This window comes from Dunckerocampus dactyliophorus, chromosome 5, assembly GCF_027744805.1.
Source record: "Dunckerocampus dactyliophorus isolate RoL2022-P2 chromosome 5, RoL_Ddac_1.1, whole genome shotgun sequence".
Classification (NCBI taxonomy): domain Eukaryota; kingdom Metazoa; phylum Chordata; class Actinopteri; order Syngnathiformes; family Syngnathidae; genus Dunckerocampus; species Dunckerocampus dactyliophorus.
The window spans coordinates 4,182,637-4,205,282 of NC_072823.1; the positions used below are offsets into that span (position 1 = coordinate 4,182,637).

The window sequence follows — 22,646 nt, forward strand, 5'->3', positions numbered from 1 at the left end:
GTCTCTGGTTTTTTGCTTTTAATCTTGTCATAATGTATCACATTTCCAGCGCAGGCAAATAATCACAGGACTGCTCTGAATTCATGCCCACAGTCAAAGCACAAGAGGGGGCGTGTTAGCGAGGCGACCCATGGGGCTATTAAGATGCAACACATCTATTAATGCATCGGGGAGTAAGCATATCCTCACCAGACAATGTGCACTCGCAAATTAACCTAACTTAAATGTTTTTTCTCCTGTGGGAAGAAGCTGAATCAACGAAGAGCACACACGCGAGTAAAAGGAAACAATCAGGAAACACTGCACGCATGTTCGGCCCATGTTGGCTGGGTGGGGGACCTGCCAGCATGTACAAATTTACTATACTCAACATGCAATTTGACTCTTAAATGCGTTTGTACGCGTCACATTTTGTCCATTTTGTTGCATTTTCCTGGTTTCACTTTTGTTACTGTGGACTTTACATTTACGAACCTTTAGAGAATTTCTCTACAGTTGATTGGACTGTAGAAGCATGCTGGGTAGAATCGGACATGGCCTGCTGTCTAATTTAGCACACAACAAGATGAAACTTCCTGCCTGCATTGATCTGTGTCCCCAATCATTTTTTTTATTAATATATTAAGGCGTCTTGCTTTGCTAGGACATTAAAAGCAAGACACGCCTGTGCACGTCTTGAGGTGTCACAGCCACGAGGTAATTAGATTTTATTTCATGATGATGGAGATATGTTCCGTGGTTGTTGACATTTTTCCGCCGTTGCTTTTCATTGAGTTTATTAATCACCCTTGAAATGCTTTACAGTAATCCCTTGTTTATTGCAGTTAATTGGTTCCAGACCAGACAGTGATAAGCAAAATCTTGAAAAATAGGATTCCTTATTTCTAAATAGAATATTTACGTAGTTAGAGCACAGAAAACCTGTTTACGACCTTCGAAATAAGTCTTTTTTTAACATTATTAGAGTCCTTTAGACATGAAATAACACCACATAATCACCTTTACACTTGCAGTATATTATTACCAAGTATAGTAGACATAATAAGAGTAAATAAGACATTTAAGACATACTTTAAAACGTGTGCTTGTGTGTGTCGCTATAAATGTGTTCCTTTGGTCAGTCACTGACCCCTCCCCCAAAAATGTGGTGTTTTTTTTACACTTTTGCACTACTAGTTTTTCTTTTAAACAAAAACTATTTTTTGTAACTATATGAAGTTGTACCTTTGTCTTTGGTCTCTGTTTCTCCGCTTCTCCTTTTCTCTTCTTTCCAAATTGTGCACCTGATGGCTTTGACTTTCTCTTTTCCATGTTTTGCTGACAAAAATAACAGCACTTAAGAGGTCGTCCATCTGTCACACATCCTGACTTGATGAGCGCTGAACAGCCACAACAGAAGCTCATGTTAGGGACTACTGTGCCTGTTGTGTGATGTGCAATAAAAGCCTGTTGTTCCGGCAATCAAGTTTGGTGCTTGTGTGTCTCACCAAACATTACTGTAGTAACATTACCATTATAGAAAATGGCACGTCATCATGTCTTTGAATGCGTCTTCTGAATATCTCATATTGTGTTTTAGTTCATTTAGCCATTTTTTGGGCACTAAATAAGTAAAATTTGCTTAAATATGTTTTTTTAAACTAATAATAGGCCGTAGTTAACCACAAAACAGCAAAATATTTTTGAATATTTAGAGTGAAGTCGCGAAATTTGAAGCGCAATGTGGCAAGGGATTACAGTGTTCCCTCGTTTATCGCGGGGGGATAGGTAGGTACTCAAAATAGCCCGCAATAAGTGAAACCCGCAAAGTAACTTATTTTTTTATTTTATTCTATTTGTTTTAAGGCTGTAAAACCCCTCCGCATACACTTTATACACTTTTCTCAGACAGGCATTAAGATTTTCTCATGTTTCTCTCTTGTTTAAACACTCTCAAAGTTCAAATTTGTTTGAATTTGAATGATCCACCTACTAGGTTGGGCACAAGAAATTATTAAGTGACTCACACGTATTTCACTCCTCTGACCATATCTCTTCGTCCTACCGCCGTTTGGATGTAGCGTTTTTGTGTCCTTGTTAAAACATATTGCTCCTGTCGTCATATTTACCTTCTCATCCTCCTCCTTGAACCGAAGATTCATTTCATCCGTAATTGCGGCCTACAGCCGGTTAGCTTCTTCTTCTTCTATTGTTTATTGGCGGTTAGCAAGCAGCTCACACGGGTAGCTAGTTTGCTAGCGATGACCACCACAACAGGAAACGGCACAAAGGAGATTGATTGACAATGGTCTACAGCCAATCAGGGCGCAGACGACAATGTGCGGTGCAGACAGAAGACTCATACACTGTAAAAAAAAAAAAAAAAAAAAAAAAAACAGCAAGTCCGCGAAAGGTGAACCGCGGTGGAGCGAGGGAACACCGTACTCTACCACCACCTTCTGAGTATGCAAAAAAAAAAGGTGTTTAAAGCATACATGAAAATTTACAACAAAGAAAAGAGTGCCAAATGACAAATACATCACAGTTCTGCATTTTTTCTGCAATTTATACACCAAGTTTTGCATATCTCTGTTTATTAGAATGCTGTGTGACACTATGTGACAGAGATAAATGTTCCTACTACCCCCAAGAGGGATTTTGGGACATTTACATCATATTTATCCTATGCATACTAAATTGCATTTCCCCACCCTCTTCATTCTTTGTAAGATTACTTAAAATAATAGTTTTTTTAATTCAATTATGAGGTTAAGATTTAATTTCATTACTCATCGGTAATTGTCATCAGGCATAGGTTTCTCTGTTCATTAGCTTGCCTGTGACTTCAATTCCCCTTAGAAAATGTGTTAGGCAGTGAGGAAAGCAATAATTGCTCCTCCTGTCAGTCAACGTCTTGAAAAAATGTGGAAATTAATAAAGAACAAAGTTTGATGACGGAAATGTGGCGAGATGGCAAGGGAAGTATGCCGTCATTAAAAAAATAAATAAAAAATTGTGAAAAGAGCGATTCAAATGAGTGCCCTGTGAAATCGAGTTGAGAAGACACAATTTTGAGAAGAAAATACAGTATATATATTGTATAGTAGATACCTCTGTTATTTTTGGTTGAAAAGTGTACAAAATACAAAACATAAAACTACTTCACTTTATTGTACACAGCTATAATAATTTTTAAAATGTAATATAAAAACTAAACCGTGGGGAATAATTTCTTTTACAATGACAGGTTTTAAGCAGACGAACAGATCAACACCAAAGCACAGTACACAAAGTCCAGCGGGTAACAATAAGCCAGGCAAACAGGGTAGAGAGGTAAAATGCAGCATTCAGTGGCCATGATACCAGCAGCAGTATCCTGTCATCAATATGTGGATTTGCATGTCAATAGGAGACAGAATGACTGGAGTGTGAATAACGGTGCACTGGGCCTCCAGTGGGGATTTCACCGACAAGCCGCCTTTTAATGCCCCCGCTATCACGTGACAATTACAAAAAGCATCCATAGTAAAAAACATGGCACGATATTACAGAGAGAGGCATTTCATATTGGGGTTGAATACCGTAATTGTCTGCCCAGATGTTGTAAGGCTGGTCGATCAACAGTATCTTCACTGAAACTGGTTACTATCATCCGTAACCACGGCAAAATAATATCATATGTACCTCAACAAGCAGCCGTCCTCACAAACACACACAGGACTTAGCCTTTACAGCTTCAGAAATGCCAAATTCTAACACTAGGGATGTCCGATAATATCGGCCCGATATTGCTGATAGTTGATATCAGTATCGGGTGTTTCCCTAAAATGGAAACCAATAATAAAAACGGGCGTGGGTGTGCTGCAGATAGCATCGACGTTAGCTCAATCGTTAGCTCATAGCAGCGCCGGCACGGTCTTGTTGCCGTCAATTGTCGTCAGTAATGTATTTCAGAAGGTCTGATGCTAACCAAAACATCTGACCAAGCAGACATTTTCTTTGCTCGATCCGCATGCAGCAGCTTGTCTTCTCACAATCGTTTCTGTCCAAAACAGTATCTCCCGCTAACTGTTTTACATTCATCTATGTGGTCTATGTTTTGTCAGCACCTTTACTCCTTTCGCAACATTAGCTTCCTTGTAGTACTTATTGTTGATGCGGTCTTCCCGTACATCCTGGCTTTTGAATTCAATAGTGGTCGTCACCCTCATTGTTAAGTTGCTGTCACTCAAAACCTTCTCTGGAAACAGAGCGTCTTATTTGGCAGTCACACTCAATTTGAAAAATTTATGGACAGAAATCACCAACGCTGAAGGTTCATTGTTTGGCCACTCCATTCTGCGGTGTGTGATACAGGAAGGGCAAAGGGACTCCAGTACTGTAATCGTCTGGTTTAAGGTTGAATATGCTCTTCAAGATGCCGTGGTAAAGTGTGGATTGAGCATCATGAGATGTGGTCTTGGCCATTTGATCCAAGATGGCTGAATAAACAAGCCAAGCACAAATACAACAGTTTGTTACGAATGCCATATTGTTCACTAACCAGGTTAACATATGCAAACCAAGACAAACTTGAATTAACTGAAAAACATGCTAACCAAGTTGTATACTAATCAAGGCTCTGCTGTATTCAATTATCCTGGAAATGACTTTCTTGTTTTTTTTGCTCATGAAATAAATATTCTCTCCAATTCTTTGCCAACTTTCTGCACTTGTCTATCTGTTTTTTTTCCCAGTACTTTCTCTTTACATTCCACCATGCAGTTCGGCTTTACAGATGCCATATCAGGCAGGCTTTGTGTGCTGTGGTAAGGTGACGTCTACCATGCCATATGGTGGTATCAGTCAGAGTAAACAAGAAAACAACAACAAATAATGTTGTATAATAACATAATACCCTGTCTTGGTGCTCCAATTCAATTGAAAACTGTCTCTTGTTACAGGAAGGTGTATGTGTGTGCTCGGATTCTTACCCAGAAGACTCTCTTGTTTCCTTTGCGGTGCGCTGGGTCCTATTGATGCTATTTAATTTGGAGAAGCATAATTAAATACAGAAAAGTTGTGGTCATTATTCAGTTTTAATGAGCATAAACAGTATTGATGATCGCCCCCCCTCTCCATGCCATTGAATTTTCCTCTTTTTAATGTGTTGTGTGCTTAATGTTGCGCAAAATTTAATGGGAAGGTTCCCTGCAGAATACTTATCAAGCAAATCTCCTGAATGTATATGTAATGAATGACATCTGGTGTGGCTGCACAAAAATACGTTAGTAAACCTCAGTCGCTGACACCTTAAGAGCCACGCTGGACAACGAGTTGACAGCTCGGACTTTTAGCTCGTTGCCTGGCGCTGCTCACCTCTAATTTAGCAGGGATTTGCCAAGGCCGGTTTGAGAACGAGCAGTATGCTGAAATGGGAGTGAGACAAAAACATTTTGACTCAGCTATTTATTGCAAACAACCATTAAATCGAAATAGGCTGTTCATGAGCTAATTAAAAGTTTCAGACCATAGCTTAAAAGAAAATAGAAACCCCACCCTGAAATAAAAATAACAAAAGGACAAGCAGCTGCGTCATTATTTGTTAATCACCTGAAAAATTGCTTTGGGCATGCTTGATGCCAGTGTTTCCAGGAGGCTCGTGGGAATGTTGCTCCAGGTGGTGACGATGGCTTCATGGAGGGCATCCACTGATGTCCATTTTTGTAAACTTCCCTTGCCATCCATCCCCAAATGTTCTAAGATGGATTTAGATCAGGGAACAGGCAGGATGGTCCAAAAGAGTGTGCTTATTCCTCTGGAAGGTGGGCATTGTGAACTGCAGTGTTGTCCTGTTGAAAAAGCCATTCATTACCACACAGACGAGGGCCTTCATGAGTGATGCCACCTGCAACATCTCCAATAGACAGCTGCCATTTGATGTCCCTGAAGCTCTACTTAGAATCTCCTTAAGATCCAAAATGTCAATTCTTGCAATTTTTCAACTGGTATTTCAAATTTTGCTCAGGAGTGTAGACTGTAACAGTTAAAATGCTAATATGAATGAAAAATGAGGCTCTGTTCAAGCGCCACTGTACAAGCCCATGACCATTTCTGAAGGTGAATCTCAGCGCTTTGCCATGAGATGAATCATTTTGCGCTTTCTTTGATGTCACATTCAAGGACAGTCGTTGCTGTTTCTCAGTCACTCCAGTCTGATTAATAGAAATCCCATTTGAACTTCCACACTCGATATTGTATATGCTGCAGAATGTGTAACCTTTTACAGCACATGAGCTGAAGCTCATCCTGTGTATACACACTCATGACTTAGAGAGCAAAGGTAACATACAAAATCCGCACACAATAGATGCCGACACATTCTTACACCACATTGAGCATTAATGTATTTTGTTAACAGTTTTTTTTGTTTTTTTTTTTCAGTTAGCCACCTGTTCCCTGCTCACACCCACACATCTGCCAACATGTAATGATTTCCCTCGGCATTTGAAAAAGAAACGAGAGTTAGATTAGAGGCTACAAAACATCACACCACACCAACAATCGCTTGGTTCCGCAATCAATTGCACGTTTTTGTATTTGGGAGCCTGCCTGGCTCCTTCCCCCATATAACCATCATGGATGACATGGATCTACTCCTCTCTCAGAATGGAACGGGTCTCAGTGGGACCTAAACAAGTGTACATGATAGAATTATATGGTTAACCGTACATGACACCGCCGTTTCTCATATTATCATAAACCGCAGTCACTGGTGTTGGCGGTGGGGGCGTTAACTTACACAACAGCATGCAGTTTGCATCTATTTGCAAATAAACATACCTGCAGAGTTGATTAGGTTTGAGGTAACTATTGGGGGTGCCTTTATTTTTACAGTCAAATATGTAGATAATAAATATAATGTGTTTCACTGCACATCATTCTTTATCATATTACAGACTCCGGCACTCTCTGAAGGGTAGATCCTGTTTGCTTCTTTCTGGTCTTACACACACATTTGTTTGTCTCATATGGAGTAAATCATTCTGGTGTGCTTTCTTCTTGTCACCAGACATCAAATTGTGGCCAGTTGTGTTTTTTTTGCCCCATCCCCAATACTTTTTAGATCAAAGCAGTTTTTACAATGTGCTGCGTCATTAGCATGTGAACTTCAGCTTTACAGAAGTCATGTCTGCTCTGCAGGCTGTGGGTGTTAGGGTAACAATGTCTGCAACACATAATACATTTTGATAGCAGTCATCCATCCTGTTTCTGGCCTGCTTGACTTCATGAGGGTCACGGGTGCTCACTTTGTGCAAGAGGCGTGGTACACCTTGGACTGGTTGTCAGTCAATTACTGGTTGTCAGACAATTGCTGGGCAGCTTTTCACAACGAAGCATTCACACTCACATTCACACCTACGGACAATTTGGAGTCTCCAATTAACCTGACATGTATGTTTTTAGCATACCTATCAGTGTTAATCCTGCCGTTTTCCCTGGGAAACTCCCACCTTTTCTTTTTAATAATGTTGTAACTTTCTTGAAAAAAGAAAGCTGGAGCTGGAGCAGCACAGCTTCTGGTCCACTCTGCAACACTCTGCCAACGTCGGCGTAATGCATCCTGTAGCGGTTGCAGCACGGTAGGCAGTCGGGTCTTTTAACCAGTAAGTATTATTTTTCTAGGATAACAGGCGCGGTATGAGTTGTAGATTGAACGAATGAATGCAATGCAATTAATGCTTCAGTGCCAATCTATCGTGAGCATTATTTGTAGAGGGAGGGTTTCATATCTTGCGCAGGTATGGTAATGAAGTGACTGTAAATTGAAAAAGCAGACTGACGTCGAGGCTCACGATTTGTTTTGTGGACACTAAGAGGAAGTCCAAATCATTATCCAATTCTTGTGCTATTCATACCCAGCAACATCATAATAACAGCACAGATCTAGACCAGTGTTGTGACATTACTTTTAATATGATCATGTTACAGTCAAGAGATGCCGCAAAATGAAAATATCATTCCGTGAGATGTGTTCACCGAGACGACCAATTTAGCCAGCATTTTAATTCTGCAATTTGCTGCCAGTGTGCGCGCGTGTTTGTGTGCTAAGTGGTATGTGTGTGATCACTGTGTCATTTTTAAAAGTGTGGCTTTCCGGCTGTGAAGTGGAACAGAGTTGAGGTAATGAATGAGATGGCAGTGTGTAATTGGTCCGCAGAGGAAGGATTACCGGTTTACTTTTACATTAATGGTTCACCTTGAAGTGCAAATGGCAAGAGGATAAAAACCTTGCCCGACCTCTTTTACCTTCAGCTGGATGAAGACACTTTGCTCTCATCCATACTTTGCATATTTCTAATAAACCTAATTTGGTTCTCACTTATTCTGTTTAAGGTCAAGGGTGAGCTGGAGCCTATCTCAGCTGACTCTGGGTCAGGACAGGGTACACCGTGGACTGGCCGCCAGTCAATCAAAGGGAATTTGTGTCTTTGGTTAGAATACTTTTTATCCTCACTGTAGTGCGTGTGGGAATTTAGTGTGGTTATGGCTTTTGGGAAGAAATTGTTCTTGAGCCTGTTGTGATGCCCCTGTAGCGCCTTCCCAAGGGCAGCAGGTTAAAAAGTGAAAAAGCTTTTCCTTGACAATGTTTGTAGCTCTGCTGAGGCAGCTGGAGGTGCCGATGTCCATCAGGGAGTGTAGAGGGCAGCCAATGATCTTGCTCTCAGGAAGTGTTGCCGCCGCTGAGCATTCTTGATGACCGTTGTGGTGTTGTTCATCCATGAGACGTCGGCAGAGATATGGATGCCAAGAAACCGGAAGGTGTGGAGCCTCTCCACACAGTCCACACTCATTCTTGTTTTTTTTTACTGTAATGTTTAAAGCCAGGTTGTTCTCTGAACACCAGGCTGCCAACCTTCAGGACGATGAGGTTGTTGTTGTGGGTCAGACTGCAGTCGTGGTTGGAGAGACAGTGAAGGAGGGGGCTCAGCACACTGCCCTGTGGGGAACCGGTGCTCAGCGTCCAAATAGAGTAGAGGTGGGGGTCTGGGGCTGGTTATGAGGAAGTCTTTTATCCAGGCACATGTGAGAGGAGGGAGGGTGGTGATGGGAGACTTATTCAGTACTGGAATCATGGTGGTTGATTTTAGGCAGGACTGCCTGGGCCAAGGAGAGGTTGGTGATGAAGGCAAGCTGGTGGGCACATCCTTTGAGCACCTCGCCAGGTACTCCGTCTGGACCAGCAGCCGTCTTGGTGTTCAATGGTAGGGAGCATCCGTCTGGCATTGTGCTCCCTTACAGTGAGTGGAGTCTTGCAGGAACCAGATGGGGGAAGGGGAGGTGGCAGGCCCTGGAGCAGATGAGTGCTGCTTTTTATATATGAAATATTTGTATTTGATATATGTGAATTTCTCTTGGCGATGAATAAAGTATCTATCTACTTTATCTATTTATCAATCAGTCGGTCGATTCGTTTTCTGCTATCATTGTTTATTTTTGTATTTTTCATCATGCCTCCCCTGACTGCACATCACTGCACACTATTAGCAATGGTGCTGTTTTTTCAGATTTCAGATACACCTCACAAGGCCAGCGAGCTGGCCCACAGTGATGTCAGCATTTTTTTTACCTATTTCCTGACATTGACAGTTACCAGTGCTCTTGACTGCATCATCACATGAACAACAGCACTTAATTGATCCTGTTCCCACCTGAAGAAAAAAGACAAGCATACAGTTGTTCATTGTTCCGTGTGCATCACTTTATACACACTATGTGTCTGGAAGTTTTACAGACCAGTTACAGGTGAATGGTGAATATCATGTATTTTATTTCATTTTATTTGTGTTATTAGATACATATTGATTCTGACCTGCTCCAGATAATGTTGCAGGGTGGTTTGTTTAGAGATGATGTACGTGAAAATAAAGGGTTAACAAGGTTTCTTGCTGTAGTAATAATGGTGTTCATCCTCAGTGAACATCCTCAATGCCATGCATTGTTATATTGCATTTGTGTATATTATTGATGTTTTTTATCGGTGTGACGTGACAATGGTGGTAGTAAGATGTGGATTTGGTCGAAATGTGTAAAAGGAGCTGTCATGCAAGGATTGGAACACTATTTTTCCATAACATACTCTCTTCTGCAAAATCAAATCATTACATCTTCTGCATTGCTGCTGTATTATTTTTTCATGTTGCAACTACAGTGTAATATAAAAACTTTTTAATGACAGACTTCGGTGTACGCACGTAAAAAAGACAAAAGTCTGTTGCTTAAAATTCAAGGCATAAAAATGCTCCGTCCCACAATTCACAGCCTGTCAGACATTTGCTTTGCCATACGTGTCCATCTGTGTCCTCAACATACCCCCCCATCTCAGTACTCTCCTCCTAGAAGAAACACAGAATTGAGCAAATGTTTGTTTGACTCTGAGCTGATGACAGCCAGAACATAAAGCACCGGAGCGAGGCACAATTTAGAAACTCTTGCAGCACTTGGGAAATGAAAAAAAAAAACAGACATACTCAGAAGGGATGTGACCTGACATGGGGTATATATGCATGCACGTATGAATGCACATGTCCTGCAAATTGTGACATCGCAGTCAAGCAGCAGATTGAGAGTGTATCTCCTGCTTCAGCTCTGCCCTGGAAATAAGGCTTTTTATTTGGATCTCATTACAAGATAAAGGACATTTCCTGACACATGCAGGATGAAGGAAATTCATAGGTTTATTTTCAACGTGGGCATTAGCATAAAGGTATGGCCATCACACAGGTACAATGGCACAATCTAATGAGATCCAGTCGAGAAAGTGAATCAAATTATTCCTTTGCAGAGATAATAAAACCGAGAGGTATTAATTTATGATGTATTCTTCTTATTTCTTTAATGGATACATATTATAAAAGCATGTTTTAATCAGAAGAGACATTTCTTCCTATTCAGTTTGTATTCATTTCAAAAGCAGCTTTTTTGTTGTTCTAATTTCATTATCAATGTCAGACAGTTTACCTTTTCTGATTTAAATCATCGTTAACAAATCCCATTGGGGAAAAAAAACTAATAGGTATTCTTGTTGCAACTTTAAATGATGTATTTGTCACATGATTTATTTCAACCAGGGGTCTCCAACCTCTTTTGCATTACCAAAATAAAAACAACAGGGGATCACTTCTGCTGTACTGTATCAGTGGTTCCTGAACCTTTTACAGTTGCGTACCCCTTCAGCCGCATGTCCTGCACACTTAAAAAACATCAACCAACTATTTTTGTACAATTATGATATATGTTTTAAGGTTGTAAAACCCCTCACCAAACACTTTATACACTTTTCTCAGACACATTTCTCTCCTGTTTAAACACTCACAAATTTCAAATTTCGTTTGAATTTTAATGATCAACTTACAACATTGGACACAAGATGTTAAGATGTTAATTTCACTCTGATTTTGGCGCCGTTAGGCTGTAGCGTTGTTGTATCCTTCTTAAAACACATTCCTCCTCCTCGTCCTCCATGAACCGAATATTCATTTACAGTATTCCAGGCACCTTAACTTCTGCCTTCATTTAGCACGTATGATCGCTAGCAGGTAGCGGTCATACAACAGGAAACAGGCAGTACTACACGAAGGAGATTGATTAAAAATGGTCTACAGCCAATCAGAACGCAGAACACAACAGGTGGGTTCTCCCTTAGCCAATCAGGACTGTTATGGCTCTATGTTAACTCAGATGAATTGGACACGTCTGGACATGTCTTCAACTCTCACATGATTCTACAGCACCCTCTACTGGTAGCAATAGTAAATACAATAACAGACTCATGCAACAGAGCACCGATAGATCACTGCAATACACCACAAGGGTGCCAAACACGATGTGCGGTCATAGAGTAAAAAAAAAAAAAAAAAAAGATTCAAAATTGCACTTTAAAAAGTCTGCGAAAGAGTGAATCCACGAAAGGTGAACCGCGATATAGCGAGGGAACACTGTATATGATAGACCCCAATGTTTAGTTGGTTGAACACAAACTTGGAGAAAAAAATTGACTTCTTAGGAATGGAATATTGTTCACTCCCTTCTGTATTCTGCAACATGTATGTGCTTATTGCTATCTAAATTACTTTATATAAAGAATGGAATATTTTCCACTCTAGTTTGGATTCTGCAACATGTATGTGCTATGAAGTAGATATAGTGTGTGTTCTGTAACTTTATATGTACACATCCATGTTGCAGAATCCAAAAGAGTGGAAAGAGAACACAGTCAAAAATATTCCATTAACATTCCAATACAAAGTTATTCCAATAACTTTATATCTATAGAACCGAGAGGAAAATATTCCATTCCTAACAGTCTCAATGTTTTTTATAACCTTTAAACACAGAAAAACTGTTCCAACCAAAAACTGGTGAATGGCGTCGTAGTGTTTAATTCTCCCAATGAAATATCACATCATGTGTTGAACAACTTGCTTCCTTGTTCACCAGGAACCACAGTGATGACAATGATGGCGCTTGATGCAGACGACCCCGCTACAGACAACGCAGCTTTGCGTTACAACATCATCCGACAGTCGCCGGACAAACCCTCCCCGAACATGTTCTACATCGATGCAGAGAGGGGCGACATCGTCACCGTCATCTCCCCTGCTTTACTTGACAGAGAGGTTGGTCAACATACTACACTCTACTATTTAGATAGCATCACCATTAATCTTAATCTTAACACTAGTTGATCTTTGTTCTTAAAATGACGACAATACTGAACATGGGCAGAAGAAAACATGCATATATTTAAGTGGACGTACATATTCATGGTATTGGTTGATATCGGTAAGATCGAGCATCTCTTATATTTAATGTTTTTGGCTTTAACGTTGCTATATTCCAGCATGTGCCAATGCAAAATGAGTTTCATACCATGCCCTCCACTAACCAGAGCGAGACAGCGAGATGATTGCTTTTTTAGCGCGGTGACGAATGCCAGAACATCGATTGGGTGCGCTGGTGGAGGAGGAATATTAGCTGTTGTCAGACACTTAGCGCACTGTTTAATTGAAGTGATACACATTCATTCGCCTGCGCTGGTAGTGTCCAACAAGCCCAGTTGAAAACCTTCCATCCGGAACTGCTGCATCTGTGCTAACTGCACCAATAAGCTGCTTCCACATAGCTACAAGACACTGTTTAAGGTGTAATTGATTCGAAGGACAGTGAAACCAGATGTAGTCAATGCTGTGATTTGTCAGTGATGGTTTTACAAAGTGGCTGTGAGACTCAAATATGTATGTTTTCATGTTCCTTTGCAGTTTTGTAGAAGCTACTGTACATAAGTTGCATATGTCTTCTGCACTGACAAAATATAACCACCTGGAATCAATATGCAGGATGACTATGGGCATTGGTCGTTTACACAGCCATTCTCCATTACATTCGGCTTTACATTAAAGTTATTGTAAGACCTGAGACTGAGGTTGTTATACAACTGATATAATTCACACAAAAGTAGTTTATACTATTGGAAAAGTTAAGCACAATACAGTGGTTTCCCTCCAAGTTGTACAGTTTGGAGTTAATGCTAATGTAATGCAGTTATTATATGCTACACAACACATTAATTCCAAAAAGAACACTGCAATATTTATTTTATTGTTATTATACGTTAGTTATCTTCTCTTTCATAACAGTATAACAGTTAAGGATGTTTTAATGTCACCTAAAAATTGCCTGTACAGATCATACAGACTTTATGATACTAAGAGTTTGAACCTGGGAAAAAAAATGCAACAAAATGTAAATTAAAATGTGCAAAAACTAAAAGACAAAACAGCAACCGGGTAACAGTGTTTGCTGGCAAAGATTGGCATTCAAAAATGTGTTTTCCTCACCTTTCTAGTCTGTAGTCTCAAATTATGTAGCAAACTCTCTCTCGTCTCTCTCCCTCTTCGTATTCTCACGACTGTGCCGTGTGTGTAAGTCCTCCCTCCCGCTGCTGCTTAGTGTCAACACATACGACACAACACATGTTGACCAATTGCGTGCGGCTTTAACAGAAAAATAGACAAGAAAAAAAGACTTCAAAGTCTCTAGCAGAAAACTGTCCTTAAACATTTTGTGGTATGGCAAAAATTCTTAAAGAAGGTATTATATTTCCTAAATTCTTATCTGTAAAAAAGAATATGAAATTATAGTGATTGTTATATAAGTGATCACTTGTGTAATGTCTTTGCACTGGTCATTCCATACAACTGGAAAAGTAACAGTGTATGCAATCAGTGCATAGAAAGTTTTTAGAAAACGTTTTACACTGTTATATATTATATTATTATATACTCTTACAGCTCAGATTCTGTCTTTTAGCTCAGTGCATTTTCAGTCTAATGGCTTCTCATAGATGGCCTTCTTGACATGCACTCACATAGCACAATCAGAGTCGCGCAACACCTATCTTGGACTCATGGAAAAAGAACATAGCAGTCGCATTATTCTGCGTCTCACACACACAAGCTTAACTTTGACTTTCATCCATTTTCCTCGTTGATGCCAGAGTCCAGTGCTGTAACCAAATATATTGCTCTCATTTTTTAATGCAAACTGAAACACTTTTATACTGTGAAGAGTGACTACTTTTCCAATAGCAATGCGGTCCCAAAAACCGGGAACAAAATCTAAAGAGAAGCAATAAATTTTACAATACCCAATCATGGCTGAAGCAGGGAATTACATTTTTTTTGTTGTTTTCTCATAAAAAAGGCTAGATTTACGTCCTCTTTCTTGATATCCCTTTTCTTGTCAGTCTCATTAGTGCATTTGCCTTTCCTCAAGGGTTATTTAACACAGTCAAACCACAGCACAGATGCCCTCAATAGTTCAGTCACTCAGCAGAACCGGATGAAAATACAGAAGGCAAAAATTTCAAACTGCCCTCTCTGTGGTGTAGAGAGATTTCCACTTCTGTGCATTTTCGTGTATCAAGTTAGCGTCTGCCATTTACACTGCATGTGGACAGAATGCACAGCATATGTGTTAGAGAGAGACATTTACAGAACAACATGAACAAGATAAACTGTTGCCCTTCTGAATTCTGACAACGTAAATCAAATGTAGCCGCATATGCGTTTCTCACTGGACTCGCGTGGGAGAAGCGGAAAGTAATCCAGGGAAAATTGGCAAATCAATTTTGTCACATTGAAATCAGTTTGGCTTCTCTCTCGAGTGCTTTCTATGAAGCGTAAAATCCTGCCTTGATATGAAGATTTATTCTACAGGTCTACGTTTTTCTCCTCACCTTACATTTACCGTGCTTTCCCCCGCCCCGCATTATTCGGACACATGACCGTGCTGGATCGATGGCGGCATATGATGTGTGACAACTCATTTGAAGAAGAGATGAGGCCATTTCAAGGCTGGAAAGAAGTGGAGTTGGTGTTTTTTTCCACATTTTTTCCTTGGAGGAGGGTGTCACCATGGAAACCTCTCAATCATTCACGGGCATCAGAAAGCGTAGATGTGCTTGCCGACTACATTGATTCCGGTCTCATACTCCCTTTTCTTAAAATATGTATTCGCTCTGAGCAACTAAATTAAAAATTTTTTACACGTCTTTGTAGCAAGCGAGAGATTCAACTTAAATTGTTCTGTGAACCAGAAACCCAAGGATCAGAAGCCTGAGAGCCCGTCAGTGGTGTCCTTAATATGTATTTCATTTTAACGCACGATTCTGCTATGTGTATCATTTTTCATAAATAAAACATTTAAATTTGAAAAAGCAGGTTTCGGCACATTTCTGCCTGTAATTCACAGTATTTATTTTTAAGCTTCAGACCACAGGTCCCCCAATCTCCACCCACATCAGTGCAGTTAAAAAAAAACACATAAATTACCGCATATGCACATTTTGGCCAATCAGAAGCATGAAAAAGCTGCCTATGAAGAATAATACGTACAGTACCTCTGAAAAACACAGCCTCAAGCAAGTGTGTTGTTTGATGAATTAATGACCAGTCTGATTGTCACTACACGATCCGTACAGGAAACACAATCCGTTCTGCGCATGTGCATCTACATCCGGTCGGCAGTCACATTTCAGGCAAATCGATTTGTACTACGCATGTGAAAACTAGTCATCAGCCGATCTATTTTACGGCAGTCAAGCGTCAGGCAACCTGATTTGTACCACGCATGTGCAATAATGCGTCTTTCCTCCCACCCCCAAAAACCATTATTGAGATTCCAGAAATGACAACATAATCTACGTCTATGTTAAGTGTGGTTAGTGACCTTTCATGTTTATACTGTAACTGAAAATCACAGCGTGTTCTATCATAAAAGCTCAGTCTGAAAAAATAAGGTCTCGCACGTGTGCAAAACCGATCGTGTTTCCGGTATGGATCGAGTAGTTGTCTCCAGCTCTCTCCAACCCTGAACTAGATTATCAGCATAGCAAATGGATGGAAGCATTGACAAAATTAAGTTAGGCTGCAGACCCCCTGAAACGTTTACCACAAGTGTGTCAAAAGTGCGGCCCTGGGACAACTTGTTTTTTTGTTGGCTCGCGGCACATTTAATAAAATTAAACCCCCCAAAACCCAACAAAACAGCCTGGTACACACTGTAGTGTTTATCAAGAAGAGTGGAGTCACAAAAGTAAGTGATTATCTTAAATCTCAAATTCGAAAATGAGCTGTTTGAAGAAAACATGGTGATGGAGCCTAATCCCCACATCTCCAGCTTTCCATTCTGCTTTTATGCAGCTTAGAGACTAAAGAGGAGTAGCAGAGATAGAAATCATTAAAAAAATAAAAAGAGAACTGAAAGATGACGACTAGCAATGGGAACCGTAATTTTCTCTTTAGTCTGCGAAATAGAAAGGCTCCTTTTGAATATGTCCGTCTCATTAACATTCTAATGGGATTCATTAGCCATAAGCTTTACACAGTAAATTGCAATAAGCATGGATCCACACTTTGATCTTTATTTTCATACACTCTTCACTATTACTGGTCAAGCATTTTCCAGCACATCACTAAAAAATAGGACACATGAAAGGAGAGCGCTAACTTCATGTTGAAAGTTGTAGCAATGGAGTGACACAGATGCACGCGCACGCACGCACGCACACATCGATCATTGTAATCGATTTCAGTCCGTGGAGTGTGCATGTGCAGGGGAGCTGTAACCAGAGAGGACAGACTGGTAATGGCAGAGTGACTTTTTGACTCTAATGCTCTGCGGCCCATCTGGGGGCTGTCACTGCTAAGGAAAGCCAATCGATGCAGTCGGCCTGAGCCCTCCATCTGCTTCCATGTTCTACAAAGGTGAATTACATAGAGATAAAATGTCTGGCGTCGTGAGCGAGATTGTCTTTCTGTTTGTGCGTGCACGTGTATGCGTTGAGTTCTTTGAATCTGGGGCCACAGTTTCAAAAATGTGAGGGCCCGAGGGCCCGACATGCGCCGTCCTATTATGCTGTATGTGGCACAACGGCCAATGGAAGCTGCTTTGTTGTGATTGTTTTTTCATGTTTTGTATTTCTGAATGAAGTTGTCAAGGTGATTTCAGTAATATGAAGTATAATGTGCAATCTAAGGCACCCTTCCACTTGGTAATTTGTGCTGTGCTTGGGTATACTTGACACCTGTAGTCCACTTTGCTATATGAAATAATGCAAATAGAAATACTACACATTTATTATATGAGTTTATTCACTGTACAGTCAGTTTTTATTTCTTATTTTGAAATTATTTTGAAAGTTACTAAAGTGTGGAAAAAATAATTCAACCACTACTATTAGTTAAACATAAGATCTGAAAGACGGTCAGTCAACTTTACCAATGAATGGCAGGCGCATTTGACTTTGCAGCCTTGTTCATTTTCACACAAGGGGGTTTGGAAGCACAGGCACAAATTCAATTCTTCAAAAAGGTTTTGTCCGATATGCTAACGCCTCATGTAACGACGGTATTAACATTTTTGTGCGACACTCAAATCATATCAGCCTCAAAATGTTGGTTCCATTTTGGACTGGCAATTTTTACTTTAAATTTACCTTAAATTTTTACCTTAAATGTTTCAGATCATCAAACAAATGTAAATATTAGTCAATGACAACACAACTGAACACAAAATGCAGTTTTTAAATGAAAATCGTGTCAAAGTGAAAGTTATGCTTGAATTGTATCTTTTCACAAAAAGCTGTTTTTCTCCCTTTTTTGTTGGGAACTGATATTTGCCTGAAACTTACCCATGTTCTACTGCTGATTCCAAAAGAACGGGAAAAGGTAGAAACAGACTTTTTTTTCTGATGAAAGACGAGAGTCTAATCTTTCTTTTGGTAGGTTCCATGTTTATAAAGCCATAGAACACAATATTCTGCTCGGTTTGAAAAATCAGTCAAAATCGTCTCAAAATGGCCGGTATTAAAGGGGTTGGATTTAGAAAAATGGCTGGGATGAATGAGTTAAACGTATGTCAGACCCCAATGAGCTTCCTGTTTCAAAGACCAGCAGTCACCACTAGTTTCCACTATATAATTACCTGAATGTCACTTTCAGATATTAGGACATGACAGAACAACCAAAAAAAAAAACATCTGCACATACAGTAAATGAGTTGCCTCACAAATTAAACAATAATCCTTGTTGACAGGAGGGTCACATTTTTGTTTATTCGCAAGTGTCATGTGCCAGCAAATAGCCTTTACTTGTGTGTTTAGTATATTAAGCACTGGTGCGCCTGCTTTGTAAATGTGTTTACTCTGTCATTTGCTAAATATTACGGTTGACAGGTAGATGGATGAACATACACACAGTTATCCCCTGATTGTCTGAATAGTGTGTAATATTGGCCATATGGAGAGTGACCTGGTGTTGGTTTGGTGTGACCTTGGCTGTGTGCTTTCTGGCAGGCTGATAAGAGAGTTTATCCTGTCTAATAGCTTATTTGGCTCAGTGGGCAGTGTTGCTTCATGACTCTGCTGTGATGAACTGTTCTGGCAGGTCCCAGTGACATGTTTTTATTACAGAGGTGGCACAGAATATAAATGTATTGTGTGCACATGGATTATAATGCAAGAAAACATTGTGCATGCATGATTATTCCAACAGTAAATATCATATTCATTCAGTCATGGGCATTTCATTCCATCCAGCGCCACAAGGTAATGTGATGTGTTGAGCTGTAGTAAATCATCAGCCTTTACAAAGACATTCACGCTCTCAGATGTGCTATAATGTGACATTATTTTTGTAGTTTTCATACTTTTTAATATTTTCGTCACTAACAACACCTTTATTGAATCAAATTGACTGTTTGCAAGTGTTCCTTCCCACTGTGTGACAGTTAGTTGAGATTGTTGACAGGAGAACACAAGCGTGTATATTTGCAAATGTTTTTTATTTTATTTTCAAAAGACAAGCCGAGCAGCCATTACGAGTCATTGAAAGCTCTTTCCTATAGTTGCAATTACAATTAATACCGCTACAATTGTGCAGTACGGGATGAGCAAATGCTGAAGATTACCAACCGATTTCCACCATGTGGAGGCAAGCGGTTACCCGAAGTGTGTCACGTAGCTTCACAACAAGAGTCGTACAATCGTCACAATTACTGGAAATGGCATAATATTGGTTTTGGATGTTTTACAGGCAGTGTACTGAATGAGAGGGATTAGAAAGTTTTGTGAGATAGCGCAAGACTTTTGCGAGATATCACAAAAGTATTGCATTATCCCGCAAAACTTATTGCGTTATCTCACAAAAATTTGCCTTTTTTTTTTTACACATCAAAATTATTTGTCCCTGAGGGGGCTTCATTGGCATGAGACATGCTTTCTGCAACAACAACAAAAAACCCACATATTTTCAGAGAAAAAACTAGAAAAAATACATATTTCGACCAAAAATCTGTGAATTAGCAGGGACAGGAATGCTGAATCCCAAACAGGGATGCAGAGATCCACTGTATATACAATGTACTGTACTGTATTGTGATCTGACCTTTGGCATCCGTCATCTATCTTTTATCATATGCGCTTTCAGAATACATGTTGTGAATTGCCATTAATAAGAATTGTCATTGTCATTAAGAAGATCAAAATCAATTTTGACTGTTCAGGTGAAGCCAGCATATTTCATGTTACCAGCAGTGGTGATACTCATTTCACTGAATCGACATTGTGAAAGCAGAGGTGTGGGCCATGGGCAAAAGACATAAAAATAGACCTGTGAATGTGTGTGTGTCTGTGTGTGTGCGTGTGTGTGTGTGTGTGTGTGTCAATGCAAAACAAATTGGGCAATTAGAGCAGCCTCCATCGTTCATGGGTATAATAGAACTTTAAGTTTCCGCATTTTGTGGCTAATGAAGATAGAATTAATTGATGGAAGAAGCCAAAATATCAATACCAACACAGCTGCCTCATTAATGCTCGGACCTCTGGGAGGAAGATGGACTTGTTGGAGTGTGCAGCGGAAACAGCAGAGACTCTTTGTTGTCATGATGTCACTTATCCTGCTGGGATTCTGGTGCATGAATTTCATGAATTTGTTTCTGAGGAATAATATGAAGTAAACTAGCGACTACCCCTTTATCAAGTACTACCCGGGTACTGCTTCTTGTACCTGGTCAGTCAGGGTTTCAAGTATGCAGTGTTGACACGGTATGGGTAGCAAAAAGAAATTCATAATTGTAGCGTGATTATAATATTTCAGGATGCAGGGCTAGAAATGAGAAAAATAAACATGCATGCGATTGTAAGCGCTGCATGCTACAGCATTATAGTAAATTCCCGCTTTTCACGTTCACAAAAAACGTAAGTAATTGACAGACATCTATTTTTGACACAAGGTTGACCTTCTCCTCCAATTTTGGCTCGACATTTGCAATAAAAGTGACTGTTGTAATTATTAGAGTAGATAGCTCCAAAACCATCCCCTTTGTCTTTTCAGTTTGCATTGTTCACACGTACCATGTTTAAGCCATAAATATGCCTCACGCACTCATCCATCCATTTTCTATACCGCTTCATCCTAATTAGGGTCGCTGGGGCATGCTGGAGCCTATCCCAGCAGCCTATCGGGCGTCAGGCGGGGTACACCCTGGACTGGTCGTCAGCCAATCGCAGGGCACATATAGACAAACAACCATTCACACTCACAGTCATTGTATTGTATTGTATGTACTTTATTTATCCCACAGCGGGGAAATTTACTTGTTACAGCAGCAAGCAAGACAAGTAAAGAGAACAGTAGAGCATCGTGACTACAACATGGTTCAGGTGGTGCAGGTGTTGTAGAGCCTGACAGCGGTCGGTATGAAGGACCTGCGGAACCTCTCCTTCTTACACCGTGGGTGTAAAAGTCTGCTGCTGAAGGAGCTGCTAAGGGAACCCATACCTATGGGCAAATTAGAGTCGCCAATTAACCTCACCTGCATGTTTTTGGGAATGTGGGAGGAGGAAGCCGGAGTGCCCGGAGAAAACCCACACGCACACGGGGAGTACATGCAAACTCCACACAGAAATGCCCAGGGGAGAATCGAACCCAGGTCTTCCCGATCTCCAGGCTGTTCCTGTATTGGCCAACGTGCTAACCACTGGACCACCGTGCAGACCCTCACACACTCATCCGTCCATTTTATTCTGCTTATCCGGGTCCGGGTCGAGGGGGCAGCAATCTCAGTGGGGAAATCCAGACTTCCGGGTCTCCGGCCACCTCTTCCAGTTCCACCGGGAGGACACAGACGCGTTCCCAGGACAGCTGTGAGACATGATCCCTCCAGCGTGTTCTAGGTCTGCCTCGGGACCTCCTCCCACCAGGGAGGCGTCCAGGAGGCATCCGGACTAGATGTCCGAGCCACCCCAACTGGCTCCCCTCAATGTGAAGGAGCTCCTCTCGGATGAGCACACTCCTCACCCTGTCTCCCAGCTTATACTCAGTATGTAAATGGAATGGAATGGAATGGAATGAAATGTAAGATGACCAATGAACAAATGGAATCTTAGCCAAATTGTAGCCTGTGCTACGTTCAAGGGCCACCAAGCAAAGTGCGAAATCTCAACATTATCTGTGAAGCATTAAGACAAACATGTCAAACTTGTGGGCACACCAATTTGCAATGGTTTCTATGGTGGAACCTCAGTGTGTATCATATCTTTTTTGTGTGCGTCATTGTGAACTGTCCCTTGTCTGTCAACACTTCATCGTGGGCATCCAATTACTCTGCAGGTCAAAGCATTATGATTCCATTCAGAGCAGCGGCGCCTTTCAGTGCAGGGCTCAAAGAGCCATTCAAATTACATTCTCGCTCTGGCTTCAGATTAACCGCTCGGCAAAATGTTGTTTTCAAGTATTTCCAGGACCACCACCTAATCTGATCCTCCCGCACATAATTGAATGTCAACCGTCACATAAGGACGCTTGCCTCTCTTCAATTAGCATCTTGTTTTCTCGTGTCACAACAGCGGAACAAAGCAGACAGAGAAATATTTACTCCTCCCAGGTAGTGGACGGAGAGAGTTATTCTATTATATCATTTATATGCAAATAATATAGCACAGCGAACGCATTGATAAGATTTCATTATGACAAATCTGATGTGTACTTCAGTTTATAAACTCTCTTTCATTAACTTATTATGATTTGGAGATTGGAACGGGAATGCATATGAGCTGAGTTGAC

The 22,646-nt window shown here is 40.5% G+C and overlaps 1 protein-coding gene across 1 annotated transcript in view; it reads left to right on the forward strand.

The window, feature by feature from the left end:
* cdh13 (cadherin 13, H-cadherin (heart)) overlaps nt 1–22,646 on the forward strand; it is a 337,156-nt gene that overhangs the window by 208,959 nt on the left and 105,551 nt on the right. The window contains exon 8 of the mRNA XM_054775680.1: nt 12,460–12,638. Within this exon, the coding sequence (XP_054631655.1) occupies nt 12,460–12,638 (179 nt within the window). The remainder of the gene's footprint in view (nt 1–12,459; nt 12,639–22,646) is intronic.